General features: G+C 46.3%; 1 protein-coding gene across 5 annotated transcripts in view; it reads right to left on the bottom strand.

Annotated features, from left to right (window-relative positions):
* Cd6 (CD6 molecule) overlaps positions 1–13,886 on the bottom strand; it is a 40,805-nt gene extending 26,919 nt beyond the window's left edge. For all 5 annotated transcript variants that reach the window (XM_031389723.1, XM_031389722.1, XM_031389720.1 and 2 more), the window contains exon 1: positions 13,707–13,886. In XM_031389723.1, the coding sequence (XP_031245583.1) occupies positions 13,707–13,755 (49 nt within the window). In that variant the 5' untranslated portion in view covers positions 13,756–13,886. The remainder of the gene's footprint in view (positions 1–13,706) is intronic.
* Positions 13,887–14,770: the final 884 nt, after the last annotated feature.

Here is a 14,770-nt window from a genome sequence, read left to right on the forward strand (position 1 = left end):
AAAGTGTAAGGACTGCTTGTAAACTTGTGAAGAGGGGTGAGCGGCCACCCCAGGCTCTGGCAATCAGTACCCACTGTTTTGGGTGATGGTCTGCCTCATATGGACGGCCACCTGCCTGCTCACCCAGCCTCCTCGTCCGGTTTAGGATTTCATTTGTTTGTTTGTTTGTTTTGTTGTTGTTTTGGTTTGGTTGTTTTGTTTTCTTGAGTTTTGTTTTTTCAAGATAAGGATTCTCTGTGTAGCGCTGGCTGTCCTGGAACTCGTCCTGTAGCCTAGGCTAACCTCTAACTCAAAGATCTGCCTGCTTCTGCCTCCAGAGTGCCAAAATTAAAGGTATGCAACACCATACCCCGCCATGACTTAATTTTTAAATTCTGGAATCTTTGGGAGAAGAGAGTCAGCTCTACGGCTTGGGAAGCATGTAGGCTTTGATCTAGGCTGAGGTGGGTTCAAATCCCTTGCTTTCTATGTTTGAGCCTCAGTAGGTTTGTCAACCTAACCTCTGCCTGAGGGATGGTAGGCAGTGAAAGAAAGTATAGGCACCGAGGGCCTGCCTTAGTAACCACCCTGAGGACGTTCTTACATAGCCATACTGCAAATCTAAGACCCTAGAAAATGTTTTTATAACTCTGTTGATGGTAAGAACTGACCTAAAATGCCATTTGTAATCTTTATCTATCCTCTGAGTGTGAAGAATCCTACATGTTGCTGCGGAGGTGTGAATGTACTGTACATGGTTCCGGTGGCTTCTCTCCTACTGAAACGTTTGCATTGTGGACAGTGTTTGCACCGTGCCAACTACTAAAAATCCAGACCCCATGTGGAAAGTGACACTTATTCACTGCTGCTATGAGTGCTAGCTAGCATAGCCACTGTAAAAATCAGTAGGGAGACTCCTCAAAACATTATAAATGAAACTACAGCGCTCCCAGTGCTCTGTCCCACTACATAGACACTGTACATCCTTCTCAGGAAATGGAACCAGCCTAGATGTCTATCAACAGATGAGAGAGTAACAGAAATGCCGAGTATAGACACAGTGAGATTGTTACTCAGCCGCTGAGAAAGGCAGAGCTACTGAATCTTCAGGAAAACAGGGAGAACTAGAAAAGACAGCATTGAGTGAGACAACCCAGGCTCTCTCATACAGAGAGCCTGCCCTTTAATGGTGTGTGTGTGTGTGTGTGTGTGTGTGTGTGTGTGTGTGTATGAAGTTGTGGTATGGGTAAAGACTATGAGACTAGATAGGAGACCATTAGAAGGGAAAGAAGGGTTGAGAAGTGTGAGGTTAAAGTCACATGACAGGCAAGTGGAAAGACAGGTATTGGTGGGAGCAGGGGGCTGGCTGGTGGGAGAAGCCAGGAGAAAAATAACAACAAACTATTTTTCAGGTGCCATACTGAGGGGCTGTGGAGATGGCTTTGTGGTTAAGAGAACTTGCTGTTCTTGAAGATAACTTGGGTTTGATTCCTAGCATCCTCATGACAGCTCAGAATCATCAATAACTCGAGTTCCAGGAGATCCAGTGTCCTTTTCTGGCCTCAGAGAGCACCACACATGCACATACATATATTCAGAAAAACATTCATACACATTAAAAAAATAAAAATTTTCAAATGCTATAATGAAATTTAATAATTTTGAAGCTAACAAAAAATGTAGGTATTATTCTAACACACAGAAGTGCCATAATTATCCATTCATGTTCTTTTAAATTTTGGTAGATGTATGTGTGTAATGGTTTTACAATTACAATTAAATGTTAGAATCTAAACTCCAGCTACCCCAGAATGTGGCCTTAAAAATAAAGTGTTTGTAGAGTTCATCAAGTTAAATTTGAGGCCTTAGTGGGGGTCAGGTCTTAATCCAATATTACTGGTGTCTTCATAAAACCACACAGACGCAGTGCCTAGGGAAAAGGATAAGTTACGGTGAAGGCAGAGACTAGAGTGGTATTTTGCTATTTGTTTTCTGAAACAAGGTCTCATGCAGCCCAAGTTGACCTTGAACTCAATGGAACTGAGAATGGCCTTGAACTCTTAATCCTCCAGCACCTCCACTTTCTGAGTGCTAGAGGGACAGTGTACCACCATGCGTAGTGCTGGGATCAAGCCTAAAACTTACTACATACCAGCAAAGCAGTCTACCACATGGGCTGCAGCCCCAGCCCAGGAGTAATGTTTCTACAGGCCAAAGGAGCACCCAAGATGGAGACAAACCTGTAGAAGCTAGGAGACAGAAACACGGGCTCCCTCACAGGAACACACGTGCCCTCACAGACCTTTGTAAGAACCCCAGCAGCTGACATCTTGACCCTGGACCTTAATTCAAACCTCCAGGGCTATGTGAAATAAATTATCCCTTATTTATTTCACACCTAGCCTTTGGGACTTTGTCACTTTGCCCTAGGACACTAAACCACCCACCTCTACACAGGGTCTGTCACCGGCCTGGAGTTGAGGGGCCGACCTACTGACTACACTCATTTTACCTGAGAGAGGGTGGGGGATTTTCTCAAATTCACAGCGAAAGGGATAGAGTTTAGTGTTGTTGGCAGACTGCAATGGACCATGTGCTCCCAGCCACTCCATAAACGCTGCTCAGCACCTGCCTGGGCCTACTAATTAGAACTCCCACCCGAGTGCTGACTGGCCAAAATGTCCTCTGTGCTTCTGAGAATTAACAACTGCTTTCTTCAAGGAAAAAAGGTGAGCTACATGAAGGTACTAGGTGAGACTTCTGGTCTCTTCCTATTCTTTTTTAATGTGGTTGTTACGAGCTTTTTTACAATAAGGATGACTAATGTTTACATTGCTTCTGAAGTTTCACTGGAATTGGGTGGGAGTGGGCAGAGCTGGTAGAAGAGGCCAGCTACTGTGGCCGTCTTAAGTCCCCGCCAATCCTTTCCACAGCTTCTGGTTTCTCTATTATGAAAGGGGAAGTTGGACTAGCTGGAGGCAGGCTGAAGGAGCTAGAGGGTACTCCCTGGCTACCAGCACTGACTATAATCTGTACTCCTGTCCCTCAGAACACATCCCCCTCCCCACCATCCCATTTGCCTCTATCCAGGACTGCTCCCACTAATTAGTGAAACTTTCCCCACAGCAGCCTTGGTTCCAAAGATAAAAGATAAAACAGCACTGAATTGCATGGTAAACAAACGACACTCTTTCTCCTTCTCCATTCCTTCAAGAAAAATCTGAAGTGGTCTAGGTGGCTCAGCTGGCAAAGGTACTTACTGCCAAGCCTGACAACCTGAGTTTAATCCTTTAATCCCTAGAACCCACACGTGGAGAGAGAGAACCATCCCCTGCAAGTTGTTCTGTGGCTTCCACACATATACTGTGATTTGCTAACACACGTGCACACAAGTGCTCACACACACACACACCACACAGCAACAATTTCCTGTGCCTAGAATAACGTCTTCCCTGATGCCAGCATCCACAGATACGGGTGTTACCCAGGATTCTGCTCAGACACCCTTGGCGCTCTCACACGCATCTCTAATCCAGGCTGCTTTATCACGTTTCCTGTGTATATTACTTTCTGAAATAATACCATTTAAAAATGTGTTTATCTAGCTTTTTCCCCATAACTTCTGTCACTTAAAAAGGTATTCATCTCTCAATACTGGAGTCTCAAGTGGAAGGAAAATGCCCCATAGTGGCAGAGTTGCTGAGCCAAACTCTAACATCTGAGGCAGGACAAGATGGCAGCCATCAGAAGCTCCCCTGAGGGCAGATTTCAGCCTTAGTTTCATTCCTACCAGCCTTCCATGCACCAAGCCAGTGAGATCTTACCCACTGAGGCAGCTAAGAAAACCAAATGAGTAATGATAGACAAAGAAGGAGATTCTGAGATCACAGACTAGCAGCCATAATTGTAATAACTAATTCGGGCAAGGGTTATCTATGTTATGACAAGTCGGCAAAGGTTTTCGAGAACCAGAATACTTACAGGTTTATGTGTGTCCATTCTCAAAAAATATCTACCTAGAAAGTGTGCATTAGTTCCAGAGAAGGAAGAGGAAGTTCTAAGAGAGCAGCCCAGCAGAAAGTGATCAGTTAGGCCAACAGCGATGGGACAGTCCTTCCCATGTGCTTAATGAAAGGAGGTGCTGAGATGGATGCACATCAATCAATGACATCCCTGCCCGATGATGCATGACTCAAATGCTTTGTCAGGAGCAAATTGTCAGACAGAGTTAAGGGACACTTCACAGAACAACTGTTCTGCATGCTTCACGATCGACCCCATGAAAGAGAAAGAAAAAGCTGGTAAGGGCTGGAGAGATGCCTCTGCCATTAGAGGCTAGGCTCACAACTGAAAAAGCTGGCAAACCATTATAGGTGAAAGAGAATAGACGTGAGAACCGCACACAGAATGTTGAGCAGAACTTTCTTCTCGATATTACTGGACTGATCCACAGAATCTTCTGGGTTAATGTCCTGATTTTTTGTAAAGTGCACTATCATTGTATAAGAGAATATCTTTCTTTTTCCAAAGCTAAAACATCTAAGCCTAAATGGGACATCTTCAGGGGACATCTCAGAAGGGGAAACAGGAGAAAGTAGAAGAGCTGGAGAGTGAGGAATAGTGCCATGACATGCTGTCTTCTGAACGTGACATGGCTATGGCATACGTGAGCTCACCACAGCTGTAGTCATAAACTCAGGATGAAGCCAGCAGAAGCTCCTATGTAGATGGGACTCTCCAGGCCAGATCCCTGGCTGAGGAACTGTTGGCGGTGGCTTCTACAGGACAGATAATCATTCTTCTAGGCTGTGGTCACTGTAGGTTTCCTACAGTGGATGACCCACACCCATGCATTTTGAGCATCACTAGTTGGAGTTATTGGTTATAAAAAGGAGAGCAGGAAGTTAGGGAGGATATTGCAGGGGAAAGGAAGGTACGTGTGACCAGATTTCATTGTATATATGTATGACATTTTCAGAAAGGGAAAAAACCTAATGATGGAGATGGCTATACGTAAATATAGTTCTAGCTACCTGGGAAACTGAGGCTGGAGGATTACTTTAGCCCAGCTTGGGCTACGCAGTCAGATTCAGAGGCTCTGTCTCAAAAACAAAACAAGACAAAACAAAACAGCAATACAATCTAAGAGACAAAACGAAAACATATTGGAGCACTTAGAGGAAAAGAGACAGTATTCTACAACCTAAAGTCCGCTTTGAATGATAAAGCTAATGAGATGTGCACAGAGGTTAGGAGTCCAGTCGAAGTGCTTTCCTCCTCTGACAAATAGCAGCCGTTGGCCGGCCACTCTGGAGTTCCCTCCAGTTTGGATACTGCTGTCTGTCCAGCATCTCATCTGGAAAGAAGACATTTCCCCCCAAGGAACTTAATTCTTGTGTCCAGAAAGAAAAAAGAGAAGGGTAGAAACTGGGTTTCCAGCAGCCCAATGATGAACTGTCACTTCTGTCCTGACCCCAAGTATGTCCCCCAGGTACCCCTCCAGGAAGAGGTAAACACCCTAGCTAAAAGCATATTGTCGTGCAGATAAAACCCTTCCTCCTAACCTCATTGAGGAAGAGGCAAAGAGACAGGTTAGTGTGTGGTGGTGGTGAGGAGGTGCACGAAGGGGGCGGAATGCTGGTTAGCAGGTTTATCAGAAACTGATGGCTCTTAACCTTCACCTGGCTGTGCTGTAAGTGGGGCAGATCCATGCTAGCCTTTCCCTCACTTCAGAAGAAATACCACCTCCTCTGGTGTTCTTCCTGACTCAGACAGTGACAGGTGACTTCCAAACTGAGGGTGGGGTACTCAGAAGAGACCCCAACTCTGAGGCTTCTCCTCTTCTAACTTGCCTCCACTTCCCAAAAACCCATGCCTTCAGCCCCACACAGATGCCCCTTGGGCATCTATTGGCACTGTCGGAGTGGCCTAATTTTCTCCCATCATGAACACTTAAGTGGAGACTCAGGAGCTTGGCCTCTGTCAGAGGAAAGCAAGAGGTTGCTTCCCCATGGCAAAGGCCCTATCCCCAAGCTCTCAGGTATGCCAGGCCCAGCCCCATAGCTCATCTAACAGCTCATCAGCTGCACGGACTGTTGGTCTGTGTCAGGTGCCATTTTCAGGCAGGAGACTATCAGGCCACCGAACTTACAAAATGGCGGGCGGAAACCTGGGCCATGGTTTGTTCCTCCTTTCTGTCCCATGCCTCAGCTACATCACCACTTGCCGAAGCAACTGTGGGACCCTCACAGCACCCCAAGACACCTAATCTTTTTCTTAGTGTGTCACAGCTAACGTTTCATGGAGGTAGGATCTCTCACTGGCCAGAATTGTACTATGTTGACTGGGCTAGTTGGCTAGTGAACCCCAGAGATCCACACATGTCACTGCCTCCCCTAACTGGGATTAGAATTACATACCACCATGCCATGCCTTTGTTTTCTAACATGGGTCCTGAGGTCCAAATGCAAATCCTCATGCTTGAAAGGCTAGCACCTTACCCACTGAGCTATCGCTGAAGTCCCAGACATGACTTTTTCTTTTTTTTTAACTCAGCATGAGCCACCACTGAGACAAATTATATAATCTTCTGGCCTTCAATTTCCCTACCTCTAAAATGGGAATGATTGCCTTAGAATTGTGAGGATAGGATAGGATAAACATCTAATCCATGACTCAGAAAATGGAAGTCCCTAATAATGGGTGGAAGCTATAGTTCACTGGCAAATGGAAGTCCCTAATAATGGGTGGAAGCTATAGTTCACTGGCTTGTATCTGTGGCCATGCTAGGCCAGGTTGACCCTGGTTTGTTTACCCACCTTCTTCACAATGATACTGCTCTTGTATCTTGTACCTTGATGCCAGCACAAGGCTCGGGGTAGGATAAATATGCCGAGATGGACAATCCCACCGGGCAAGCTTCTGTAGATTTCTGGTGCCTCTCAAATTTCACTTTCCTGCCTGTTCTGATGTTCATCTGAACTGCCAGACAAACTCTCTGAAAGAGCATCACCACCAAGCAAGGCAGCCACATTATGCCTTCTGTAGGTCTTCTGGGACCACAGGACCCCAGATCTCCTTCAGGCAGGCCCTGAACTCAATGGTGAGCAAGCAAAAGAGGGTGTGCCATTTGGGGAAGAAACTTCAGAACTGGGCAGAGTGCCAAGCAGGCAGGCCACTCACTCTTGGAGGAAGGGGCTCTGGGCTGCTCAGGTTCCTGAACTCACTAGCTATGGATTTTGCTAAGTCCCTGAAGTATGCTGAGCCTCCTGTGCATCTATGAAAGAGAGTTGCCTTATGCGTAAATGAGTTCACTGTGCAAATGGTGCTGGTTTAATGATCAAATCCTGTGCATTTGCACAAGGTTAATTACTTTTGGCTTCATGTGATATGCTTCTAATACAACATTTTGAATGCCACAATTTGCTCAGGGACTTCGGATGTAAGATCTAAGTTAACTTGACCACCTAAGCAAGCCAGGCATTGCTATCTGTAGTTTGCAGGTCGTGCAGACCTGGGATTGGAATCAAGCCTGTCTGACCCCCAGGTTTTTGGTTAGGGTTGTGACACACTGTGTCCATCCTTGGGTTTCTACTGGATTTCTGTTCTTTCAGCCTGTGGTCTCCATGGACATATTTAGAGGGCAAGGATTTTTAGATTCAACCTTAGTGTTCAATATGTTTATTTTCCAGGGAAGAAACTCGCATCAGAGAGAAGGAGGAACTTGCCTGAGATGACCCCCACAGAGTTAGTTAAGGTGAGAGCTCGTTCCCAAAACCATCCTGACTTTACCCCTTCAAAGACTCCCCATCTTTCCCAGGTCATGGAGAATCCATTTCCCAGAGTCAACTGTGTAAAGTGACAGCTTTATAAGCACAGGGCCTAATTTCAATCCTCAGGTCTCACGCAAAATAAGCTGAGCATGGTGGCATGCATTCACAGTCCCAGCACTGGGGTGAGAGACAGGCAGATCCCCGGAGCTAGCTGGCCAGTTCCACTAATCTAATTTATAGCCATCCAGGCCAGCCAAAGATGCTTTGTCCAGAGGTGGAGGGCTACTCAAGAACAACACCTGTGGTTGAAGCCTGGCCTCCTTGTAAATACAAAGGAGAGCTGGATCGCAGGGCATAAGTTTGGGTGTCATGCCTATTTCAAGGTTCGCCAGAGAAATTTAGGGGTTTCTCAGAGTGCCTTGGGCTGTCTAATATGGGGCCTATATACCCAAGAATGTTCCACAAAGCTGAGATTGAGTCTTATCAAGGGGGCATAGCCCCGGGCCCTCTGCCCTTTCTTCTATCAGGGTTTTCAAAGAGCAAGTACACACCCAAAAGTTTGTATGATGGCTTTGCTGGCAGCCACCTCCACACTATCACCACGGAGCTGTTTCCCTTGCAGCCTGTCATGGAGGAGAGGGCTTCCTGTGGGCCTAGTTGCAAATGCCTCTCTGACATACACAACTCTCCTTTTGGAACAATGGTTCTCAGCTGTCTTAATGCTGCAACCTTTTAATACAGTTCCTCATATTGTGATGACCCTCAACCATACAATTATTTTCATTGCTACTTCAGAGCTGTAATTTTGCTACTGTTGTGAATCATAAGGAAAACATCTATGTTTTTCCATGGTCTTAAGCGACCCCTGTGAAAGGGTCCTTTGACACCTCTCCCCGCCCCCCCTCCAGGTTGAGAACTGCTGTTTTGTAGAACAGAAAAAACAACAAAGTATATGGCTGGTGTCTAGTGTCTAGTGACATTTCTTTGTTTCTGTGGCATTTATTTTTGCTGATAGCACATCTGGGTGCTTTCCAACAGCTTTCCCTGTGAGCCATGTGGATTCCGAGACCACTTTAAAACATCATTTAAAAGAAAGGTTAAAGGGTGGTAGGACACTGGCGACCTGGAATGCCAGTTCACAGGGGCTTCTAAGTGCTAATTTAAGGCCAGGCACAAGTCACTGAAATTGATCCAGGCATAGGGAAGATGGCCTGGTTCCTAGATGGCCTGTTTCTATCAGACCCTGCGGCCCTGTCCTGATCTGTCAGAGCTACTCACAAGCTCACTGGCACTCTTTCTCTCCCTCTTTCTTTTTTTGTTTCTTTCTTTCTTTGATTCTTTGTTTCTTTTTTTGTTTGTTTGGTTGGTTGGGTTTTTTTCCTTTCTTTGAGTCTTTGTTTCTTTGTTTCTTTCTTTCCTTTGTATATAGTTGCCCTATAGTATACACATGGAGGTCAGAGAACAAGTTATGTGAATCGGTTCTCTCCTTCCACCATGTGGGTCCCAGGGATCTAATTCAGGACACTAGGTTTGGCTGAGCCATTTTTTTGGAACTCCCCACCATCCCCGACTGCTGCTTATTTATTCTTCCTTGTCTCAGCTTGGGGTTTTTAGCCTTAGAATCTAACAGCCTAAGCCTGGCTACATCATGAGCTCTCTTGTAAGGAAGTGAGGCTAGTGTGGGCAGCAAAGAAGGCCTTGACAAACCCAGAACAAACCCGGGAGCTATCGGCAACGTATCTCAATCCTCACAGATCATTCTGAAACCATCTACATCTGCCTAAATGTGCCAGCTCTACCACATGGGATGGCCACTGGTATACCAACCATGCCAATTGTCCTTTATCAGTTGTCGTCTGTCTGTGGCCAGACAGCACAAGAAGCCAGATGACATCAAAGCTTGTCCTGTGTCACTGATGCATCTGTGAGCTGTGTTAAAGGCAGGAAGAATGGGACACAGAATAGGATGGAAAAATGGACATGCGCTGGATTTTAATCACCAGGTGAGGACACAGACATACAAGACTGGTTTTTTGTACCCAATAACTGCTGGTCAAAGGACTGCCCCGTTGGAGGACAAAAAGACACAGCATGGTTATTGACAGCACAGAAGAATCACATCTTTTATTTTGATAGAACAACAAAGCCAACCTCAACCAAGTCCACTGACAAGACAAATTCTCTCTGATCGCGAAAGCACCAACCTCCCGCACACCTCTTCAGGGAGGCTAGGCTTTACAAAGTGTACATGATTAAATAAATAGAACCTTCTAGTATTTCTAGACAGGCACAGAGTGAAAGTTGGGTCAAATTCTGTGCATTAGTATGTAAAAATCCTGTGTTTGTGATATTTGAGGACATGTGGCCCTCAGAGTTTCTCATGCATGTGATAGAGCAACTGCTTTTAAGTTCAAAGTTTAATTTAAAAATCCAAAGGGGACTGGAGAGATGGCTCAGGGGTAAAAATCACTGGCTGCTCTTCCAGAGGACCTGAGTTCACATCCCAGCATCCGCATGGCAGCTCACAACTGTTTCTAACTCCAATTGCAGAGGCTCTGGCTCTTTTGCACAGACATGCATGCACATAGAAATTAATCTCAAAACAAACAAACAAACAAACACAAACAAAATTAAAAATAATAAGAAAAGTTCAAGATTTAATAATGTCTGTTAAAATCATTGGGGTATTTAGGAGAATTTCACAGTCACTCTACTTATGTCAGAGTCTTAGGTCTGAGAACGACCTTCTTAGGATGGCTTTGCTTTCTGCTGGGAAATGAAAGGGATCAGTGGATCTGAGAGTTTAGCTCACAACACAGCCTCTGCCTAGCACCTATAAGGACCTGAGTTCATTGAGGGTGTATGTGTGAAGATTTGAGTCTTTTGATTCCTAAATTTAGTTTAGAATATCAAAGTTGGGCTGGCAAGATGGTTCGGTGAGCAAAGGTGCTTACAACTGGAGTTCCATCCCTAAGATCCACGTCCTGAGAGGAGAAAAAGAATTTCTAAAAGTTGTCCTGAGACCTCCACATATGCTGTGGGATGTATTGATGTACACACACACACACTCGCTATATATATATATATATATATATATATATATATATATGAACTCATTTTCAGAATTTGTTTTGTGCTTTGCACTGACACATCTCAGAAGTAACACAGTGGCCACCATGTTGGACAGCACAGAGCTGAGGGAATTAATTAGCTAGAATTAGTTAGTAAGGGGTATTTATTATTTTAGAAAACTGTTCTCTCCTACCTGGTTAGCTCAAAGGCCCCTTGAAATTATCAAGCTTATAAAGAAAACAAAACTTATATTTACTAATAAGACAAATATATTAATTTTTAAAAATTAAACAATTCCTGTACATATGGTGCTGGGTGTCAAGGTGGGCCTCTTGCACACGCTAGACAAAATGCTCAGCCACAGAGCAGCATCTCTAGCCTGAAGTATTAGAATTTTAAAGTAGTTACAAACTGCCTTTTCAGAACACAAAAGCCTTTATCCAGTAACAGGAAAAATGAGGACCAGGGAAGGACAGGAGCTCTGGCATTTGGTGAATTAGAAACACTGGGTGAAAACTCCAGCTTCCTAACATCCTCCTCCCTCCAGTTAGGGCTTTTAGATCACATCTCGGTCTCTTCCCCACCGCGGATGGAAACTGAGGCCCAGAATGAGCCCAGTGGATCCGTCTCCCTAAGTCCTGGTCACCCAGTAACACACAGGCCTTGCCAGAGGCAAGCAGCCAGAGAAAGCCATATGGGACTCAGAGCAGGGAGCTAGGTACCAGCCCTAGGGAGAGGAGAGTTCTGTAACTCCCAGGAGAGCTGGCATCCACCAACCCCTGGCATTCGCCAGCCGCTGACTCCCAGAATAGAACCAAGCAAGGTTTGGACCATTCAAGTGTGGACACTGCTCCTGGGCAGAAAGCTCCAGCAGTCTCTCCTTGACTTCACTTTCCTGCTCCTTCTTGTTCATCACTCTTTCTACCTTTTCTTTCTCTTCCTCTTAACATCCATTCCTCAAGCACGTATGGTCCAACACAGATCTGCCACCCTGTACACAGTTCCACAGATCCGTGCCCAACCAGTGGGGCCTGCTAAATCAGGCAGAAAAGGAAGGAACATTCAGGCCCTGAATCAGCCTTCTAGACATCACCAAGAGGGAGACATAGTGTCACTTCAGGGTGCAGTTTTCCTTACACCTGCAAAGCTTGTCCTTTTGGGACATCTCTCCATGGGACATAGACCATAAGTCAGTGATGAAAGGGCATTAATCAACGAGGGGCCTGTTCCCTGCTCGGAGTGACCAACAAATTCAGAAGAAAATAACGATTCGGAACCAGGATGTCCTTACCCACTCCCTCGTCACCCCTGTAACTGAGAGAGAGGAATGGCATAGGAGTTAGGCTCTAGGGCCTTGGTGACACCATTTCAATAGTCTCAGATTGAGTTTTGCCGCCATTTATGCTTTCTTCATCCCTTTAAGTTTGGACAACGATAAGGCTTTCCCACTTAAAAAAAAACAACCAAGTTTTCTTTCAAAAGTAACGTCTTTCAGTGATTAAAAGCAGGTCAACTGACATCAACCCAGGGACAGGAAGGAGCTGACGGTAGTGATGCTGTGCATGGGGCCAGGTGCAACCCTTACCTAAGGGTGGGCTCTCTGGAGCCCTCCTGCTGCTAAGGTCTTGCCTTCCCATAGGTATGACCCTGAACCCAGCATCTCAGACCGAGGACCAGCCACCTCTCAGCTTCAGCACAAAGGGCTCCCTGTTCAGCTCAGCCCCAGCCCTCATCCCTACTGGGAGGCAGTAGGAAGAGAAGGAGCTGGCTTGTTTGAGGCCCTGGTCTTAGTGGTCAGCAGTCTTTTCCCTTTAGGACTTAAACCCTGAGCCCATGCTGGGCCTCTTAGGAAAGGCAGGGATGGTGGCACTGATGGACAGGAAGAGGCAGGAGGCTTTGCAGTTGGCCTGGGTAGAAGGAGGCTGAGCTCCGAGAGCCGGTGCTTTGGAAATAGCTGGTCAAGAAAGGACAGCAAAAGCCCAGGCCTCTACTGGGCAAAACACAAACCAATTTAACACCAGGGGACTTGGATGACATGCCTGAAGAGCCAGACGGAAAGAAGACATTCCTTTAGAAGTCCCCAAGTGCTTATAACCTCTGACCAGCTTTATATCCCTGTCCCTCTGCCTGGACTCCCCTTCCATAGGGCAGACCTAACTCCTTAGACTGTAGGTCTGTTTCTGTACCATTTTCATACCCCTAAATGAGAAAGCCCACCGTGAATGGAGATTCTTGAGTCTCAGGGCTATTACTTGTTCTGCTAGCGTGGCCTCTGTGCTCTATGGCACCTCACAAGTATCTAGTGACCTTGGGCCTTTGCTCCTGAACCCTAGCCAAAAATGGAAGACTACTTCAGCACTTGGCGGCAGCTCAGGAACTCAAGAGCCTTATTGATAATTTGTGTTTCAAATTAATCCAAGAGGTTGAACTGAAGTCACTAAAAATGATGGTGTAGAGGTCCCCTGGGTCTCCCTGGGTTCTGTCTCTAGTCCCGGTGAACCATGGAAAATACTCTTGCTGGCTGGTCCTCCTTCTCAAAGGAGTGATTCCTTCCTTCCTGTGAGATGGTAAGAAAGTGGGAGTAGGGGGTGCTTCCCGAACCTATAGGTGAGTGGGGTGCTTCCCTCCTCAGACCTAGGACCCAAGTCAGGCATAAAATTCATTCACCTCATTCCCAGGAGGCCTTTTAAGATGAGAGCATCATCCAACCCTTTAAGGTGTCCCTGTGTTATCTCAAGCTGGCCCAAGCTGTTGTCACACCAGGATGGTCTTAGGTTAAACGGCTCTACAAACGTGGCCACGAGGAAACAGCTAGCAAGGGGCCAAGCAGACAGGACCCGAGTCCTCTAGCACAAGCTGTAGGAGGTGACAGAAGAGATCTACCTGAGAGAATTGCTGTCAGCAATCCAATGATTCCAAGGAAGAGCCACATGTCTGGTACCGTCTCCGCCTGCTACCCACGCCTGCCTGTAGGAAGTGCCATCCTGGTTCTGGGAGGCAGTTGTGCCACTGATGGCTTGTCTCACCCGTGTTGCCCTTTCTGTTCTTGCTGTCAGCGCCCTCTGTGCCGCGCACTCTCTCTCTTACACACAGGCCCAGCCTGTGAGTATCTCACGCCTCTACCTTCTGCTTGTGGTTTTGGTCTCCAGGAAGCCAGGCTGTTGTTACAGGGGTGCTGTTACAGAGCTGTTGGGGGAGCCCAAGCTGCCTGTCCTAAGCCCACCAACCAAAGTGAACCTTAAGAATCACAGATGCCCATGTCCAATGAGCACATCCCTGAGGGTCTTCCAAGGAAGACTAAGAGGCTGTGGCCTTCTTCCCTTGAGACAAGGAGACAGCTCATTCCCAGAGATGCTCTAGCAACTGGTGCTAGAAAAGTGAGTTAATGCCCCCCTGCTGCCCCTCCCATAGAATGCAGCTCTCATGGGGTTGTATTCCAAGGTTTGCGTTGTCCTTGGGGACGTGGTGACTAAGAAGCAGGAGGATAAGGTCTCAATGGGCTTTTCGTTTGCCTGTGTGTATCGAGGAGTATGTCAGGTGTGCTGTGTGTGGGGTGTGTGCATGTGTGTGGTATATGTGTACATGTATGTATGTGTGTATGGTGTGTGTGCATGTGTGTGGTGTATGTGTGCATGTCTGTGTGTCTGTATGCAAGTGTGTGTGCATGTGCATATCTGTGTGTGTAAGCTGATGTCGGGAGTAGTCTTCTTCAGCTCAATTGTTCTCTATTCATTTATTGAGGTTGGGTCTCTCACTGAATCAAGAGCTCCTGATTGCATGAGTTTTGCTCGCCAGCTTACCCTGGAGGTCCTCGTCTCTGCCCTCCCAAGCACTGGGAACACAGGAGGCTGCTGTACCTGCTGGACTTTTATATAGGTTCTGAAAGTCTGAATTCTGCTTCTCATGCTTCTATGGCAAACTACTGAGCCATTTCCCCAGTCCTGGGG

The sequence above is a fragment of the Mastomys coucha genome, unplaced genomic scaffold, assembly GCF_008632895.1.
Source record: "Mastomys coucha isolate ucsf_1 unplaced genomic scaffold, UCSF_Mcou_1 pScaffold21, whole genome shotgun sequence".
Taxonomy (NCBI): Eukaryota; Metazoa; Chordata; class Mammalia; order Rodentia; family Muridae; genus Mastomys; species Mastomys coucha.